This window comes from Scyliorhinus canicula, chromosome 9 (assembly GCF_902713615.1).
Source record: "Scyliorhinus canicula chromosome 9, sScyCan1.1, whole genome shotgun sequence".
Lineage (NCBI taxonomy): Eukaryota > Metazoa > Chordata > Chondrichthyes > Carcharhiniformes > Scyliorhinidae > Scyliorhinus > Scyliorhinus canicula.
The window spans coordinates 76,943,893-76,964,038 of NC_052154.1; the positions used below are offsets into that span (position 1 = coordinate 76,943,893).

Here is a 20,146-nt window from a genome sequence, read left to right on the forward strand (position 1 = left end):
TGGTCAAGCCAGTAGGAGGTTATCAATTAGGTTAATAGAGTGTCAACCCACAGCAGATTATGTACAGCAATCAACAGGTTCAATAAAACAGTTTTGGACATCTCCTGTGTCAGAAACCTGTTTCTCGTTTACTGCATCCAGTTTCAGTCGATGTTAGACCAACACAGATAACACAACAGAGGTCCCGGCTTCTGTAGTGTTTTCCAGCTGCTCTGGAAGTCTGTAGACTGATGGCCCTGGCTTCTAGGGCGTTTTCCTGGTCTCTGGCAGACGCTGTAGGGGGATTCCCGGCCTGGGACTGCAGCTCCGGCAGCTACTCACACGTGGTCGGATGCTCCGAGTCGATTTCAGGTCGTCAGTTTCGGGTGTCTCCAGGGTCCTAAAGATCGCTAATAATCGCCTGTAAGTAATTGAATAAGAACATTGTTAGAGAGTTTAAAAGAGTTAGAATGAAGTTTTAGAAGCATAGAACGAGAGTAAAAGATAGAATTAAAGGGTATGATGGGCACAGCTTGCAAAAAGTCGCCTCGCTCCGGCGCCATCTTGAATCATCATTTACCTCTCTTTACAACAATCTGAGGTCCCTATCTGGTTCAAGAAGTCATCCCTGTACCAAAAAAAAGTCAAGCAGCGTGCCTTAATGACTATCATCCAGTGGCTCTGACATCCATCATCATGAAGTGCTTCGAAAGGTTAGTCATGGCACGAATCAACTCCAGCCTCCCAGATTGCCTTGATCCACTACTGTTTGCCTACCACTGCAACAGGTCCACAGCAGACGCCATCTCCATGGCCCTGCATTCTACCCCAGAACACCTCGATAACAAAGACACCTATGTCAGACTCCTATTTATCGACTACAGCTCAGCCTTCAACACCATCATTCCTACGAAACTCATCTCCAAGCTCCGTGGCCTTGGCCTCGGCTCCTCCCTCTGCGACTGGATCCTGAACTTTCTAGCCCACAGACCACAATCAATAAAGATAGGCAACAACACCTCCTCCACGATCATCCTCAACACCGGTGCCCCACTGATGTGACCATCAATTCACAAGACACGTGGTTGGAAGTGAACAGTGGTTTTAATAGTCTTACAACTGAGCCTGCTTGTGACGAGATGAACTGGCAGCAGGCTCACAACTGCAGATCTTTATACTTCCAGTTAGTGGGAGGAGCCATGGGCGGAGCCAAGGGTGGAGCCCAGTACAAACTCCTCATCTCCCCCTATGGGACAGAGCCGCGCAACTGCTCGTATACCGAGCTTACAGAGACACAACACATACAATATAACACAGTGTTAATTACTAGGATTGTGATTCACCACATTCACCCCCTGTAAAAGAATCAAGTCCAGCGGGGGTGATTGGTCTACAAATTGAGTCGGTCCGGCGGTCGAGTCGTCCTCTGAGATCTACGAAGCATCGGGGTTGCAGCCTCTTCTGGTAGCTGGGTGGTGGCGGTTGGCGAGGATACCATGGCGGACTCCGGGGGTGATTCAGTCCGAGCTTCGTACCCGACTGGTTCGACTGGTGTTGGGGAGCGCCGGAAACCCATAGGCGCGGGGGCGCGGTGCACGGGCAGTGAACCTGCAGGCGTGGGGGCGCCGGGCGCGGGGGTTGGGTGGGGTGTAGTATGAGCAGCGCCTCGGCGGTAGTGGTTTCGGAGTTGAATCCTGCAGTCGCCAGGTCCCGGAGGCAAACTGTGTCCTGACGGCCGTCAGGGTATTCGATGAACGCGTATTGGGGGTTCGAGTGGAGTAGGAGCACTCTCTCCACGAGTGGGTTAGTTTTGTGGGTTCGGATGTGCTTCCGGAGGAGAACCGGGCCCGGTGTCTTCAACCATGCTGGGAGCGAAACCCCCGTGGTAGAGCCCCTGGAAAAAACAAATAGCCGCTCGTGAGGGGTCTGGTTGGTGGCCGTACATAGGAAGGACCTAATAGCATGGAGCGCGTCGGGGAGGACCTCCTGCCAATGGGAGGTTGGGAGCTTCCTGGACCGGAGGGTCAGTAGGACGGTCTTCCAGACCATCGCGTTCTCCCTCTCCACCTGCCCATTCCCCCTGGGGTTGTAGCTGGTAGTCCTGCTCGAGGCAATGCCCTTGTCGAGCAGGTACTGACGCAGCTCGTCGCTCATGAAGGACGAACCCCTGTCGCTGTGTACGTAGCTGGGGAAACCAAACAGGGTGAAGATGCTGTGCAGGGCCCTAATGACTGTGTGGGAGGTCATATCGGGGCACGGGATAGCAAAGGGGAAGCGGAAAAAACTTGTCTATGACGTTTAGGAAGTACACATTCCGATTGGTCGAGGGGAGTGGCCCTTTGAAATTGATGCTCAGGCATTCAAAGGCCTTTACCAGGTGGGCCCTGTCTGGTCTATAGAAGTGCGGTTTGCACTCCGCACAGATCGGGCAATCCCTGGTGATGGCTTTTACCTCCTTGGTGGAGAAAGGCAGATTTCGGGCTTTGACGTAGTGGGCGAGCCGGGTGACCCCCGGGTGGCAGAGGTCATTGTGGATAGCTTTCAGGCGGTCGGCTTGTGCGGTGGCGCACGTGCCGCGGGACAGGGCATCTGGGGGCTCGTTGAGCTTCCCCGGTCGGTACATGATATCGTACTTGTAGGTGGAGAGTTCAATCCTCCACCGTAGGATCTTATCGTTTTTAATTTTGCCCCTTTGTGAGTTGTCGAACATAAAGGCAACCGATCTTTGGTCGGTGATGAGGGTGAACCTCCTACCTTCGAGGTAGTGCCTCCAGTGACGTATAGCTTCCACGATGGCTTGTGCTTGCTTTTCAACCGAGGAGTGTCGAAGTTCCGAAGCAGGGAGGGTTCGGGAGAAATAGGCGACTGGTCTCCCTGCCTGATTTAGTGTGGCTGCGAGAGCTACCTCTGAGGCATCGCTCTCTACCTGGAAAGGGACGGATTTATCTACCGCCCACATGGCCACTTTGGCAATGTCTTCCTTGATGCAGGTTAAGGCCTGGCGAGCCTCATCTGATAGAGGAAAGAGTGTGGCCTTAAATAGTGGGCGGGCTTTGTCCGCATACTGAGGGACCCACTGGGCATATGAGAAAAACCCCAGGCACCTTTTGAGGGCCCTGGGACAATGAGGGAGAGGGAGTTATAAGCGAGGGAGTTGCATACGGTCCAGGTCGGGGTCCAGGACTCCGTTTTCCACGACATAGCTGAGGATGGCTAGCGTGGTCGTGCGGAAAACGCATTTCTCCGTGTTATAAGTGAGGTTGAGTTTCTGGGCAGTCTGGAGAAATCGATGGTGCTTAGCGTCGTGGGCCTGCTGATCATGGCCGCAGATGGTGACGTTGTCCAAGTACAGAAACGTGGCCCGCAGCCCGTACTGGTCCACCATTCGGTCCATTGCTCGTTGGAACACCGAGATCCCATTCATAACGCCAAAGGGAACTCGGAGGAAGTGGAAGAGGCAGTCGTCGGCCTCAAACGCCTATAATGTGGCGGTCCTCCGGGCGGATTGGGAGCTGGTGGTATGCAGACTTCAGATCCACCGTGGAGAAGACTTTATAATGGGCGATCTGATTCACCATGTCTGCAATCCTGGGGAGGGGATGCGCATCGAGGAGCGTGAACCGATTAATGGTTTGGCTATCGTCCACTACCATTCGGAATTTTTCCCCAGTCTTGACGACCACCACCTGAGCTCTCCAGGGGCTATTACTGGCCTCTATGATCCCCTCACGTAGGAGCCTATGGACCTCGGTTCTGATAACCACCCTATCCTGCAGGCTGTATCGCCTGCTGCGAGTGGCTACGGGTTTGCAGTCCTTTGTGAGATTGGCAAAGAGTGGAGGGGGATGGATTTTTAGCGTAGCGAGGCTGTAGATAGTGAGTGGGGGCAAGGGCCCACCGAAGCTGAGTGTGAGGCTTTTGAGGTTGCACTGGAAGTCAAGTCCCAGTAAGAGTGGGGCGCAGAGTTCGGGGAGTACGTATAGCTGGAAGTTCGAGTAGCTAGTGCCCTGGATCATTAGGGTCGCTGCGGTGCGCCCTTGGAGGTGAACGGAGTGTGAGCCCGAAGCGAGGGAGATAGTTTGCCGTGCAAATAGGAAAATAGGGAGCGAACAGCGTCTTACCAGATCTGGGTGTATGAAGCTCTCGGTGCTCCCGGAGTCAAAGAGGCACGGTGTCCTGTATCCGTTGATTTTAACGGTCATCATTGAGTTGTGGAGGTGTTTCGGACGCAACTGGTCCAACGTGACCGCGCTGAGTTGCGGGTAGTCGGCGGCTCGATCAGCTGTGCTGGAGTGGCCCCGTGATGACTGCCCTCTGAGTTCGTAGTCTTCGAGGTGAGTTTCAGAGTTTGAAGAGGATGGATCCCAAGATGGCCGCCCCGTGGATCGCACGTGGTGGGTGGCGAGGAAGATGGCGCCCAAGATGGCGGCCCCCATGAGTCGCACGTGGCCGGCCAAGTGGAGGGGGGTTGCCAAGATGGCGGCCCCCATGAGTCGCACGTGTCGGGTGGGGGTGGAGTCAGAGTTACTGGCCGCAGCATTTCGGGACCTGCGGGCCTGTGAGTTTTGGAAACGAGTGCTCTGGTCTGCGGGAGAGTTTGAGAGGGGAATTTCTTCGCCAGGCAGACTCGGGCATAGTGTCCTTCGCGACCGCAGCTGCTGCAGGTCCCGTTGCGGGCCAGACAGTACTGCCGTAGGTGCTGGGGCTGTCCGCAAAAATGGCACACAGGGGCTGCGTAGTGGGTGGGTGGCTGTGCGCACAGGCCTGGGGCAGTCGCTGGTCGGGGGCCCAGGATGGGGTCGCTTGGTCTGCGGGGAACGAGGTGAGGCTGCGGAACGAGACCTCCATGATAGTAGCTACTTCTACAGTGTCCTCCAAGTTCTGGGCCCCTTTTTCAAGCAACCGCTGGCGCACATAGTTTGACTTGAGGCCTGCCACGTACACATCTCTGACAGCGAGCTCCATATGCTGTTCGGCTGATACAGCCTGGTAATTACAGTCCCGAGCTAAAGCTTTTAAATCCCGCAGGAATTCATCCAACGACTCCGCGGGGCACTGGCGGCGGGTCGTAAAATTGTGGCGCACGTAGACCTCATTGATGGCCATCATGTACATTCGGTCGAGCATGGCCAGGGCCTCCGTATACGAAGTAGTACAGTTAAGTTGAGTAGAGATACGGTGGCTCACCCTTGTGTGCAGTAGACTGAGTTTCTGCTCCTCCGTAGTTTCTGATGTGCTTGATTCAGCCAGGTAGGCCTTGAAACATCTGAGCCAGTCTTGAAAGATTTATTTCGCCTCTGCAGCCTGCGGGTCGAGTTCTAGTCGATCAGGTTTGAGGGCTGATTCCATAGTCGTTTTCTTCAAGTTTCCTAAGACTATTAAATTGATGTGACCATCAATTCACAAGACACCTGGTTGGAAGTAACAGTGGTTTTAATAGTCTTACAACTGAGCCTGCCTGCGACGAGATGAACTGGCAGCAGGCTCACAACTGCAGACCTTTATACTTCTGGTTAGTGGGAGGAGCCATGGGCGGAACCATGGGCAGAGCCAAGGGTGGGGCCCAGTACAAACTCCTCATCTCCCCCTATGGGCAGAGCCGCGCAACTGCTCGTACACCGAGCTTACAGAGACACAACACATACAATATAACACAGTGTGAATTACTAGGATTGTGATTCAGCACACCCACAAGGCTGTGTCCTCAGCCCCCTACTATACTCCTTATACACCTATGACTGTGTGGCCACATTCCCCTCCAACTCGATTTTCAAATTTGCTGATGACACCACCGTAGTGGGTCGGATTTCAAACAATGACGAGACAGAGTACAGGAATGAGATAGAGAATCTGGTGAACTGGTGCGACGACAATAATCTCTCCCTCAATGTCAACAAAGCGAAGGAGATTATCATCGACTTCAGGAAGCGTAGTGGAGAACATGCCATTGTCTACATCAATGGGGACAAAGTAGAAAGGGTCGAGAGCTTCATGTTTTTAGGTGTACAGATCACCAACAGCCTGTCCTGGTCCCCCCATGCCGACACTATAGTTAAGAAAGCCCACCAACAACTCTACTTTCTCCGAAGACTAAGGAAATTTGGCATGTCAGCTACGACCCTAACCAACTTTCACAGATGCACCATAGAAAGCATTCTTTCTGGTTGTATCACAACTTGGTATGGAGCCTGCTCTGCCCAAGACCGCAGGAAACTACAAAAGGTTGTGAATGTAGCCCAGTCCATCACGCAAACCAGCCTCCCATCCATTGATTCTATCTACAATTCCCGCTGCCTCGGAAAGGCAGCCAGCATAATTAAGGACCCCACGCACCCCGGACATACTCTCTTCCACCTCCTTCCGTTAGATAAAAGATACCAAAGTTTGAGGTCACGCACCAACCGACTCAAAAACAGCTTCTTCCCTACTGCCATCAGACTTTTGAATGGACCTACCTCATATTAAGTTGATCTTTTCTCCACACCTTGCTATAACTGTAACATTATATTCTGCAGTCTCTCCTTCCTTCCTTATGTACGGTTTGCATTGTTTGTACAGCATGCAAGAAACACTACTTTTCACTGTATACTAATATATGTGACAATAATAAATCAAATCAAAGCGGGGATAGTGGTTATTGTCCAAAAAACCACTGCTCAGGAATCCGCACTGCCACCAATATGGGTTCATATGGCTGGTAGAAAAGAGGGTTCAGGCTGCTGGGGGGTGACCAAACTCAGGGACATGTTGGATGGTAGACGAGCAAGCTGGATGACAGCACATGAACTTACACAATGTGCATCAATTGATGTCCAGCAGCCTCATCCACAGCCTTAAAACCCTGGTGCTCAGCTCCCATTTCACCCGAGGTGTTGAGGCACAGGATTGCTGAATGTAGTACCCTCTCTTTGTGGGAGTCCTCCCCTATTCCACCGGGAATTTGGCACCGAGGGTACTGCATTCAGCATTCCTGTGCAACCGTGATGATTCATGACTTCCTTCTCTGATTGTATTTTCTGCGACCTTGAGGAGTCTGTGTTTCGTGTTTACATAGATTGTGTGAAGTTGCAGTCCCTTTTTGATTATCCTGCTCCTCAATGTTTTCAACCACTTTAGCCCCATGCTCCTAGGGCAGGATTCTCCCTTGGCCGACGTCGGAATCGGGAAACACAATTGGGTGGAGAATCGCATGTGAGTTGAAAATCGTGGCTGGCGCCAGACGCCAAACAGAATGCCACGTTCCGGCCCCTCGAGCCTGGTGTAAATGCGTTCTATGCTGCATGTCGGCGTGGCATGTAAATTGTACACTAAATGCCATTGGCATATCACTAACGGGTCCGTCCCGGTATTCTCTGGGCTTCCAGTGATGCTCCGCTTCCGCAAGGAGAAATTACCAACGGCGAGATTCACTTGTAGTATATAAAATTGGGAAGCAGATGCCGTGGCTGCTGAGAGAGAGGGAGGAGGTAGGACATGTTGCAAAGGCACAACCATGGGCTGCCGGTGCTGCCAGAACTGGGGGAGTAACAAGGGGTGAGCAGGGGATGGGCCGTGGTGACCACAATTCCCGCAGCCTGCGAGGCAGCTATCTTGCTGGGCACCTCACTGAGTGCCCACCATGGCGCGTGGTTGCTCAGAGCAACAATGGCCATATGGGTGCCCCCACACTCACCCGCCCATTACCCTGCTGGCGGGGCATTAAGCGGCCCACCCAAGGATGGCGCCCACAGTAGATCCCACAGGAGGGCGCTGGACAGAGGCCACAGAGCATATCGCTGGCTTGTGTCGTGGTACCCCTACCGGCAGGGACGGGTTTCAGGGTCAGAGGCACCCCTGGGACCAGGGATGCAGTGGGGAGGGCAGAATGACAGGAAGAACAATGGGGATGGGACTGGAGGGGGAGTGGGAGGAGGACAAGCAGGGGCAGGGAATGCAATGCAGGCCAGGGCCACTGTGTAGCCTGTTGGGCCTAATCGGGCATGGGGGTACTCACCATGCTAATATGTCTGTACTTTACCCCCTGCAAACAACGGATTTTGGTATCCAACCAGGCATGGTTGCCAGCATCCTGCCCACCGCAGACCTGGCGGACGTACTGAGGCTGAACGAGCTGGGGATGCTCGAAAAGGGCCCTGCAGAACCGGAGCTTGTCCCAGAGGAACGGGGACCAGTCAGTGAGGGTGGAGTGCCGGCCACCCAACAGGCCGAGGAGGAGGTGGGAAGGAGGCACCACATCACACCTCATGTATATCGGCAGTGCCAGTCATTCGAGGACCTGCTGGATCGAGCGTGTCTCTGAAGACTTCGGCTGAGCAAGGGAACAGTGTGACATCTCTGCCAGATCATGGGGCATCTGGGATCGCAGGGGTATGCGGGAGGAAACCCACTCCTGGTGGCTGTCAAGGTGAGATTCACCCTGAAACTTTACGCCACGGGGTCCTTCGAGGCACCGAGTGGGGACCTGTCCGGGTTCTCACAGACCTCGGTGCACAGGTGCGTCTATGCCCTAATGGAGGACCTGTATGCCAAGCCGCACAATGCATTATCTTTGGCTTCGACCAAGCCCCCCAGTTTGCCCAGCATTTGCTGCCATCAACAGGATGCCCCTGGTCCAGGGGGTGATCGACGGGATGCCTATCTCACTATGAGCACCAGCGCATGAGTGGGTGGTCTTCACGAACCAAAAGGGGGTTCCATTCTATGAACATGCAGTTGTTGTGTGACCAAAAGGTACACAGCATCTGCACCCGATACCCGGGCAGTGTACACAATGCCTTCATCCTTCGAGGGGTTGGCTCCTAGGATGAGCGCCTGGACCTGGGTGACAGGGGCTGCGGTCCCCTCACGGTACATGAGGAGTTGTTGCAGTCTGCTGTGAATCCCGCCCTATGTCCTGCGGCTGTCCTCTGGAGCAACCTGGCCTGGAAGGTTCCAGCAGTCTTTTGGGTGTTCCAGGTGGCGTGCTGCCACTCTATTCTGCCCATTGCCCACCAAATACACCAGGGACAGGAAGGGGGGAGGGGGGATTCAGAGCTGTTGCAGTGTTCCAGCACCTCCCTTGTGCGAGTCAACAGTACGGGCCCCAGTATATCCTCCTCCTTCCTCGGAGTGCCCCATGGTTCCCAGGCTACTCCTGGGGACTGGGTTGTGGCTGAAGCATGCTCCGAGAGCTCCCCTGCCACCGGGCACTGCCAGTCCTGGAGACCCGCTATCGTCTCAACCAGGGTCTCAGTGCTCTCGGCCATGGAGCACAGGGACTGTGCCATGTCCCTTTGGGACTGGGCCACATCCCTCTGGGACTGTACCACATCACTCAGTGATCGTGCACATCCCTTTGTGACTGGCTCAGGTCAACTAGTGCCAGGTCAATGCCGTCGCCACCCACAGCCATGGACCATTGTGACTGGGCCAAGCTCTGGAGCGCCGCAGCAATGTCCAAATGGGCCTGGTGCATGGCTGCCTGTGACAGGGCTGCCCTGTCCTGTGCCTTGGCCACCATCCACACAATTTACCCCAGAACATCTTGACCCATGGCCGATACCTTTGCACCCAAGGCCCGCACCACGGAGGTCACCCATGCGGTGTCGGCCTGGATGGAATGCATGATCAGCACCGCCTCCTGCCTCTGTAGGCGATTGGAAACCTGTCTGGATGGCAGCTGGTCATTGGGGTCGGCCCACGCTCTGACCATCCGTCCGCTACTGTACTGGAACATGTGTTTGGTGCGCACCAGATAGTGCCCCAGGAGCCTTTTCATTCACATATCCAGCCGAGTTGAGTGTCTCGGGGATGGTGGAGGTGTTGGAGACAGTTATGACGAGAAATGTGTCATCGGACTTGAACTCTGGGGTGTCCTACGATTCGACTCGATGGCTCCCGTCCTTGTTAGTATCGTCCTCGTTGCTGGTCAGCCCCTGGCCAGACCCTGGGGTTCTGGCTCTGTCTGTGACTGGGGTCAGGGGCGCAGAACACCAGAAGGGCCAGCCCCATCACCAGCAGCTCCTGATTAGGCCGGTGGGACTGTTGGGGATGGGGGAGTAGAGGTGGTGGGGGCGGGGGTGAGTGTGAGGGTGGTGTGGGGGTGGTGTGGGGGAGTAACACACGTGTCAAGGGGAACCACAACTCAGCGGGGTCCCACTTCCTCACCCGATGCTGAACTCCACACAGCGACTGTCCTTTCCTCAGGCTTGCCAACCACAGCCGGGGCTCTCAGCACTGTTGCGGTGAGGGGCTGCAGGTCCAGCGGTCACCCTCCAGTCTTCTCTCACTCCCGGCGGTTATGGCCAGCCTTCTCCCAAACGGGAATGAAGTTCCCTAGTGAGTACGTTTAAACACGTGTTTCCCGGTGCTCGCATGTGCGAGGACATGGCCTATGTGCCGCACCATCTCCTTGTTGAGGCGGAGCCTCCTGCAGCACACGCTGTCTGTCATTTGTTCAAATGACCAGCGATGCAGGCATCATTAGATAGGTCCTCAGCGGATATCCCTTATCCCCCAAGAGCCAGCTCCCCATCCTGGGATGGTCCACGAAGAGGCCGAGAATGTTGATTGTCCCAGGATGTAGCTGTCGGGCACCCTCCCTGGCCTGATGGGCGGTTGGGCCCTCACGTTGTGGAGCGGATTCCTGCACATGGGCTGCTGCCTCTGGCATCTGCAGACACTGCTGCTGCTCCGGCATCCAGCTGCCCAGCCTACCAGCAGCACCACTAGGGCCTCTTCTGTCTGGTCCAAAATACCATCCATAGCGTTCAATATCTGTAAGGAAATCGGAGAGGGTGTTAGACTGACAAGGGTGTGAGACTAACAAACAACAGTAGCTTCCAGCCCGGGACCCTCCATTCCTCCATTGATCCCTCTCCTCCCCACGCCCGGGAAGTCCTGGCCACAGCGGGCCCTCCTCAACAGACCCTGGACCGCAGGCACCCACACATAATGTCACATGGACTGGATGCTGGTCCCCTCCCGTTACACTCACCCACTTGATGTTCGAGTGTTGGCTGCGGCATGTGTGGTGTTGCCCCCTGCAATGTTCAGGCACAGTGTTCAGGCATCACGGTCCAATTGGGATGCTAGGCAAAGATTCCCACATGCTACATGACCTGCCCACCCACCGGAATCCACTTGGGTTGTGTGAAATGCTCACTTAACCATGATTGCCAAATCCCTATTAGCAATAGCTTTACGTATTAGCAATAGCGTACGATCCAGTGGTTGGCATGGTGGAGCCACACAGTTTCCCCCCCCCCACCCATGACTGCCCACCCCTGCTGAGGGTGCTCCCCTTCCCCTCTCCCCGCCCCCACCCCCAGCTGAGAGTCCCCCAGCCTCCACCAAGCACTGGGGTGGCAAGCCCAGCACCAGCCGGGGCTCTTTCCCTCTGAGAAAAGATGGCTACTCACCTCCTCGGCCTCCCGCAGAAGCCCTTCTGCCAGGTTCACGTTTTTTAAATGGAGTGCTAATTGGTGCCAATGTGACCACTTGTGAGGGAGGCTGCTGAATGATGGGAGACCGTTAATTGTATGGAAATAGGTCTTAAGTGGTGATCATTGGTTTCTCGCCACTCTACGGCAGGATCCCGATTTTGCCTACGGGAGTGGGCTGGTTGCATTGCAAACTGTTTGGCACCTGGCACGGTTCTCCTTTTTCACCAGACTCGTTACGCTTGAGCAAGAATGAAACAAGGTCAGAGAATCGCGCCCATTAATTATGTTTCTCTCCGTAGGTGCTGCCTGGCCTGCTGAGTATTTCCTCATTTTCTGATTTTATTCTGTGACTATGCCTTCTGGTCCGACACTCTCCCAACCTCCCAACATTTACCATGTCTAACCACCTAAAAATCCCATATGTTCCAACCATAATATCTCTCATTCTTCTGAACTCCAAGGAGTACAGACCCAATCTTTCCTTATATGGCAGCCCCTCCTTACCCTGGATCAATCCTTTTTTGTATTGCCTCTAATGAAAAGGGGACCAAACCTGTACACAGTATGCTAAATGTGGCTTGATTAGTGCAGTTGCAGTAACACCTCATTGCTTTTATACTCTAGTCTCCTTGAAATAAAAGCCCTTTCTATTACCTCCTGCACCTGTATGCTAACTTTCTGGGTTTCATGAACAAGAATGCCCCCAAAGTCCCTTTGTGCTACAACTTTCTGCAGTCTCTCCATTAAAAATAATAATCTGCCCTTTCATTCTTTCTTCCAAAATGAACAATCTCACAATTTCCCACATTAGATTCCATCTGCTCATCTTCTACCCACCCACTTAACCTGTCAATATGTCCCTCAAAACTGTTTATTTCCTTCTTACATGCCATCCTTCCCATCTTGTATCATCCCCAAATTTGGTCACATTACACTCTGTTCCTTACTCCAAATCATTACTATATATTGTGAGGAGCTCTGGGCCCAGCACTGATCTCTGTGGCACTCCACTGGTTACTGCCCTCCAACCTCAGAGAGACCCCCCTTATCACTAGTCACTGCTTCAGTTACCTTGGGTGTCTTGGTGTCAGAATAGTGGGTGGATATTCTCCATTGCCCGATGCCGGTAGTGGGTTTCCTGATGCTGCAGAGAATGGAGCATTGTCCAAAAAATGGGATCAGTGCCCAGTGCCAATCACATTCTGATGCTCTGGTCCACTACCAGCAGCAGCAGCGAGCCACTTACCCCACGCCAGCAGCACCACACAAAACTGAGATTTGCATGGATTTTAATATGATTCGCAGGCTGGAAGCCCAATTCTCCATCCCTCCACGACGCCCCAGCCCTCTCAGCTGGGAGTAACACAGGCGACAATTGGTGCAAATATTTATGAGCAGGACCCAGGTACCATGGCTGTTGAAGGGAGCAAGGAGGTAAGTAAACGTTTGGGCTTGCTGGGGGGTGTATGCATGGACCTCGGGGAGTAGTGGGGAGCGGCTTGGTGGAACTGTGTGGACTCAGCTTCTCCCCTTGGGATCAGGGTGCTCTGGCTGAGATCCCCATCACTTAAACTCATCCCCCAGCTGCAACTTACAGGCTGCTGTCTGTTGAGACTGCTCATAGTATCCTATAAATGCTCTCAGGGCTTCTGGTCACATGGAAACCCATCCAGCACTCCCATCTAGAAACCCTCAGTATCAAGGGGATGGGCATGACCATCCTCAATCACCGGCCCAGCAGGTGCTGGCATTCAGTGCACACCTCAGAAGCACAGCCGCACAGCAGAGGAAGCAGAGGATCAGCAGAGCTCACCCCAAACAATGGACACGTGAACCAATGCCGCTGGAACCCTCCCTGGCACACATCCCATCTCAGAGTAAAACCCTCAGCAGTGACACCATCAGCTTGTTCACACCTGAGGATCATGAGATATCTCCAAGTACTGCCTATCCTCCGTACTCCAGATCCCATTTATCCCACCCTTGGCTAGGAAACCTGACCAACTCCCGATACAATCTGTGTGTAAAACCAAAGCTCCACATAACACTACAACAAAGGTCCCAGCAAATGCACACATCCCTCGCTCACCCCTCTCTGTTGGACCAACCCGTACACCAAGCTCTTAACATGGAGGAGTCAAATGGCTGCACAGTATGAATGACTCCATCACCCAGCCAGTTGCCACCTTCCTGGTGGGATGGCATAAGAGTCATCCAGTGAGGACACCCACAATAGACCACACTGGAAGAAAAAAGACAGGGGCAACAGAGCCCTTTGCTAATAACGGTTACAGCAGCCACCAGGATCCCTGTTGCCAGGAATGGGTGGTTAGGTTAGAAGCTCTGCACCACACAGGCTGGGTACCAGTCACTGATGGGAATGGGGATGCAGTGCGGTCTACATCATCTTGAAGGCGTCGGGGTGAGAGGGGGGGAACATAATGTTGAGGGTTGCGCAGCAGTACAACTAAAAGGAATCCTCATCTTGTTGACATTCTGTGTCCACCCCCCTCCCCCAAGCCAGCAATGCTCGCTATCTAGCTGGCCACTGTTGCTGTTGCGAATGGACAGCGGCGAGAATGCCGGGGTATACATAGGTAGGACGCTGCGCAAGAGGAGTCAGACCCAGAAGAGCAGGGGACAGCAGGTGAGATGAAGTGCCGGCCGTGCAATAGGCCAAGGAGATGGTGCGCAGGTTGGGCCACAATGTGCAACATGTAACCTATTGGCACCTGTCCTTCAATGAGCTGATGGACCATGTGTGGCTCACCAGGGAGACCATGTGCCACCTGTACCAGATGGTGGCATACCTGGTATCACTGGTATGAAGGAGGACACCTGCTCCCGGTGGCCATCAAGGTGACAGTCATGCTTCATGTTTGCGCCTCTGGCTCATCCCAGGGCTCGAGCGGGCCTGTGTGGGATCTTGTAAACATCCGTGCACAGGTTCATCCATGCTGTCATGGATGTCCTATGCGTCCAGGCATCTGACTACATCATGTTGTATCTGTAAAACCTCATATACTTTCGACCAGTTTACTTACTCAAAGTTTTTACCTAGGATGTCTTTAATACCGAGAACAAACCACAAACACAAGTTCAAATTCAAAAATATTTATTTAACACAAAATATTAGATGTTCCCAAGATCAGTTTATACTACCCGCAAAGATGGCTTGGTACGGCTATGGCTCTGATCACTGCGTTCCTCTGGTCCATCTTCACAAAAGTGGTTTTCGCTAGCAGTCTGTTCCTTTCCTTCTGGTCTGGTCTTCACTTCTCTGGCCTGGTCAAGGTCTAAGTCTTTGCTGCCGAGGGGTCCAGAGTACCTACTTTTATCCCCCCTGCGCTTCGTGCTATTTTCCCACTTTCTGTGGCCTTTTGCCAATGGTGTATCGAAGGGTGCCTCAGGGGTCTGTGCTGGGACCACAACTTTTTACAATATACATTAATGATCTGGAAGAAGGAACTGAAGGCACTGTTGCTAAATTTGCAGATGATACAAAGATCTGTAGAGGGACAGGTAGTATTGAGGAAGCAAGGGGGCTGCAGAAGGACTTGGACAAGATAGGAGAATGGGCAATGAAGTGGCAAATGAAATACAATGTGGAAATTGTGAGGTTATGCACTTTGGAAGGAGGAATCTAGGCATTGACTATTTTCTAAATGGGGAAATGCTTCGGAAAGCAGAAGCACAAAGGGACTTGGGTGTCCTTGTTCACGATTCTCTGAAGTTTAACGTGCAGGTTCAGTCGGCAGTTAAGAAGGCAAATGCAATGTTAGCATTCATGTCAAGAGGGCTAGAATACAAGACCAGTGATGTACTTCTGAGGCTGTATAAGGCTCTGGTCAGACCCCGTTTGGAGTATTGTGAGCAGTTTGGGGCCCCATATCTAAGGAAGGATGTGCTGGCCTTGGAGAGAGTCCAGAGGAGGTTCACAAGAATGATCCCTGGAATGAAGAACGTCGTATGAGGAACGTTTGAGGATTCTGGGTCTGTACTCGTTGGAGTTCAGAAGGATGAGAGGGGATCTTATTGAAACATACAAGATACTGCAAGGCCTGGATAGAGTGGACGTGGAGAGGATGTTTCCACTTGTAGGAAAAACTAGAACTAGAGGACACCATCTCAGATTAAAGGGACGATCCTTTAAAACAGTGATGAGGGGGAATTTCTTCAGCCAGAGGGTGGTGAATCTGTGGAACTCTTTACCTCAGAAGGCTGTGGAGGCCAATTCAGTGAGTGTCTTTAAGACAGAGATAGATAGGTTCTTGATTAATAAGGGGATCAGGGGTTATGGGGAGAAGGCAGGAGAATGGGATGAAAAAATATCAGCCATGATTGAATGGCGGAGCAGACTCGATGGGCCAAGTGGCCTAATTCTGCTCCTACGTCTTATGGTCTTATGAAAGGGGTTTTTAGTGTCCAATGATCCGATTGATGCCCGATTGACAGGTCACCTGGGCCCACCTCAGGTGCCCAATGCAAATGGCCGTGTTTGAACATACACCTTTGCCAAATAAGGTGACGCTGGGAACTCTAGCGCCCGAGAGTCTGGCCCGGCCTGGGTTTGAAACAAGAGGCCGGTGCATATCAATAGGATCGATTTATCTCTTGATGGCCAATTGACAGATAAGATCTAGACAAGCCTGAGCAGCCTGTCTGATTTCTAGTGTATTCAAACTTGTCCAGTCCGGATTCCCATGAGGCTGTGCTGGAGTGACTGTGCTCGTTTTAAAGTGCCCAATTCTTTTAGCATCGTATTGGCTGGAATGACAGTCTGTGGTGAGTGGCGCGCTTAAAAGCTGTTCCAGCTTGTCAGGCTCTGGACACGATTCCCGACCCTTGCAAATCAGACGTCTGCAAGTCCTGGAATCGGGCATGCTGCAGGTGGCCATGCTGGTGTATTTGCATTAAATGAATTTCTCCTGGCCAGCGCTCCTAACGGGAGCACGCAGTACCCAGGATTCTCCACCGTCGATAGCATTTAGTCTCTAGAATGGGAATCCAGACCTTTGTTTTATAATATTTTATCAACCTTGCAATTTTTTTTTACATTAAACACAATATGCTGTTACTGATTTATCAAATGCAATTTAATCATATTATGGTTGCTGTTGCCTGCAGGTGTTACTACCTTCTCTCAGCTAGAATATGCAAGTTCGAGGTGTGCCTTGTTTATTCTCCATTACATCAGCGTTGGCCAGTTTTAGAAATTATCTGTGTTTTTTTGCTTTCTGAGTGTGTTTGTGCTGCCCATTATCTAACATTATGATAGTGTGCTATTATAGTGTGCCCCAGGGTGTATCAATAGTGCCCCCTTGTGATTTGGATTGGATATTCACCCTCCAATCTTTTCAAAGGCAGTCCAGGAAGTGTTTGGTAACACGAGACCAGAGAGGAATATTTAATTTGCTTTAGTTCACTGGCATAAAGTGGAACAGTCAAAGCAAATTCCAACTTACTTCACTGGACTTTTCTCCTCAAAAACATAGAAAAAAATAAATAAACAATGTGTCCTGTTCCTGTTTGTGGACAGACTGACTTGATGTTGATGTCACCTTGACGTTTGGGTAACTTCTAAATGCAAATGCTAATCTCCTGCATGTTTGTTTCAAGTTTTGTTTCCATCTCATGGCCACTTATTTAAAACTTCACTGCAGCTCGATATTTGCATTGCTTTCCTGTTCATTCTGATCTCAGGAAACTGAGGGCCAGCATCTCTTCACCTCCACATGCAACTGTTCACCACTCGCCCGGTGAGCAAATTAGATAAAAGAACCATGGCACTGCACCTCAGAAGTATACCTGCACTATCACATTTCACAGCCCTCATATTTTCATGCCATCTCTGTGGAAAACTACTAGGTTAGTAACTCTCTCTTGTACTGTGGGCTTTGTTCCCCTCATCAACTGGGCTGAGACCGCCAGATGCTTTCACTTGTGTTCCACTTAGATTTCACTCAAGACTATTACAGCTATCAGAGAAAAGAGCTTTTCATCACATTAGTTTGAGCTGCAAAGCAACTTGGATCTGAGTGCTGAAAGAACTGTGTGCTAACCAACTGAGTCATTCAATCTTCTTGTATTTACTCTGCGTCAAAGATAGTAAATTGTCTGAAGATTGCCTCTGAACATACACATATCCAATTGCGCACAATAATGGCAACATGGGGAGAGACGAGGTGAGGCACTGCAATGAAGTGTAAATAAATAACTGGTTGTGGGATGAAAACATCCACAAACCATGTGAAGATGGCCAAGAGGGTTTCAATGCAAAACCCAATGCATGAGCCAAGCAGATGTGTTCTGGTAGAAACAATATCAAGATATGAAGTGCATTTGCTTCAATATAACAAGCTTGTGGTGTATTTTATTCAATAGGACCTCCCTTTGGTTTTGTTAATTGTTGCCTAAATCCTGCATCGAGTCACTCATCCGGTCTTTTTTTTTAAATTACATTTTTTTAAATAGAGTACCCAATTCCTTTCTTCCAATTAAGGGGCAATTTAGGGAAATTGGCCTACCCTGCACTTCTTTGGGTTGTGGGGGTGAGACCCAGGCAGACACAGAGAGAATGTGCAAACTCCACACAGACAGTGACGGTCTTTTTTTTTATTACAGTTAATCTTAAAAAATGAGCTTGCCTTTCAATAACAAATATCCAATTAACTGCAGAAACCAAGTACAAAACAATACACAAATCTGTTAAATGTCATACATAAAATTATAGAATCCCCATAGAATCAGCTTCCTTTTGTTTGATGTTGTTTTGACATTAAAATGATGTTATTGCAAAAGAAACGCTAGAGGGGTGGGAATGGAGAGAGACACTGATAACTCGGGTGTAAACTTGAAAGAAATAACCAACTGCATGCGCAGAGGCTTAAAATAGAACTGTATCACTTGCCTACTATGTGACATCAACCTGCAGTTTGGCTAGAAGATAACCTGTTCCCTTTCATTTTTAATAGAGAAAGTCCACGGGCAGTGTAAAGCATCTGGAAGCAACCCTGCTATAGATTTTGTGTAAGTAGGAAAATAGTTGGTGATATGAAAATCTTTCAATGAAGAAATTACTAATTTATAAAATATAATGTTAAATAGGAAAGGAGGGAAAGGGAACTCCATGGTAACTAACACTTGCACTATGATGAAATAGCACGTACAACAAATCATGCTAAAGGAAATGAGGAGAGAAGAGTGAAAAAAGAAAAACAAATGAAAGATAAAATAAAGGGTTGGATTTTCATGCCTCTGTCCATGTCATTATGGTGGCGGGGGATTTAAAAATGGTGAGTGGGACACAATTCCAGTACTCCTATCCCCATTCCCAGGGTGTAGGATTTTTAAGGTCCTACGGTAAGGGTGTGGATAGCGAGATCACATGTGGCAATCCCATCATTGCCTATTCCTTTGTGGGTTTGGCCATTTTAGAACCTCCCTACTATTTCCATGGTGTTGGACCATTTTGGTTTGCAAGCGATTTAGTTCACAGCACCTCATGAGCCTTGGTGGAAGCCTGTTATGGAATCAGTAATCTTTTGACAGATAAATTTAAATGGTCTTGCCAACTTCAACTGTTAGATGCTGTATGATAAGTTAAATATATTTAAGTGAAGTGATCGATCATAGGACTCTGTCCTTGAAAAGATATGCGACCATTTAATTGGCCAGCATTGGTTTACATGCACTAGCATACTTTATCCAGTGGATAAAGACCTCTTCCGCATTCAACAATATTAAGAATCTGACTTTAACATGTCATCTCGACATGTACTTTCTCTTTCCATTGATTTAAGTTCAGAGATCTGTTGAGGCTTTGAAGCATTCTTCTATAGCCATTATGCACTGAATGCATGAGCCCTATAATAACACTGGGAAATCTTTGAAATGCCCATGAGACTGTCAAAATAAACAAACGGGCATTCAAAAGCCATTTTCTTTTTAATATATTTTATTTCAAACACAGTTACATTCACAAACAGTAATCAACTTGCAACAGGTTACAAATAGTTTGAAAAAATGTTTCCCTCTCTTTCCCCCCTCTCTAAAATAACCCCCATTCCTTCCTCCTCCATCTAAGTCCCCTCTCCCCACCCTTTGGCAACAAAAATGTATTTAAACAGGGATAGAAAGAGTTTCCATCTCATGAAGAGCACGTCTTCTGACCCCCTGAGTGCATATTTAATTTTCTCTAACTTCAAGAATTTGGAGATGCCGGCGTTGGACTGGGGTGAGCACAGTAAGAAGTCTTACAACACCAGGTTAAAGTCTAACATGTTTGTTTCAAACACTAGCTTTCGGAGCACTGCTCCTTCCTCAGGTGAGGTGTTGTAAGACTTCTTACTGTGTTCAAGAATTTGACCAGATCTCCCAGCCATGCCAAAACCCCTGGTGGCGCCCATGATCTCCAACACAAAAGGATTCTTTGCCTTGCAATCAGCAAGGCAAAGGCCACCACATCAGCCCCCTCCCTTCCAACACCTCTGGTAACTCTGAAATCCCAAAGATTACCACCACAGGGCACGGTGCCAGCTTGACCCTCACTATCTTTGATATTGTGTCAAACACTGCAGCCCAGAAACCCCCCAACTTTGACCACCTCAGGAACATATGTGAATGGTTTGCAGATCCCCTACCACACCTACTGACCTCGCTGTTGTCAATGGGTAGTGACACAATGCCCAGTGACAGCACCCCTCCTCGCCGGGATACACGGAATACACGGGATACAGCCTGGG

At 50.7% G+C, this 20,146-nt stretch overlaps 1 protein-coding gene across 5 annotated transcripts in view; it reads left to right on the top strand.

Moving 5' to 3' along the window:
* LOC119971437 overlaps nt 1-20,146 on the top strand; it is a 104,573-nt gene that overhangs the window by 34,385 nt on the left and 50,042 nt on the right. For all 5 annotated transcript variants that reach the window (XM_038806964.1, XM_038806968.1, XM_038806963.1 and 2 more), the window contains one exon: nt 18,377-18,431. In XM_038806964.1, the coding sequence (XP_038662892.1) occupies nt 18,377-18,431 (55 nt within the window). The remainder of the gene's footprint in view (nt 1-18,376; nt 18,432-20,146) is intronic.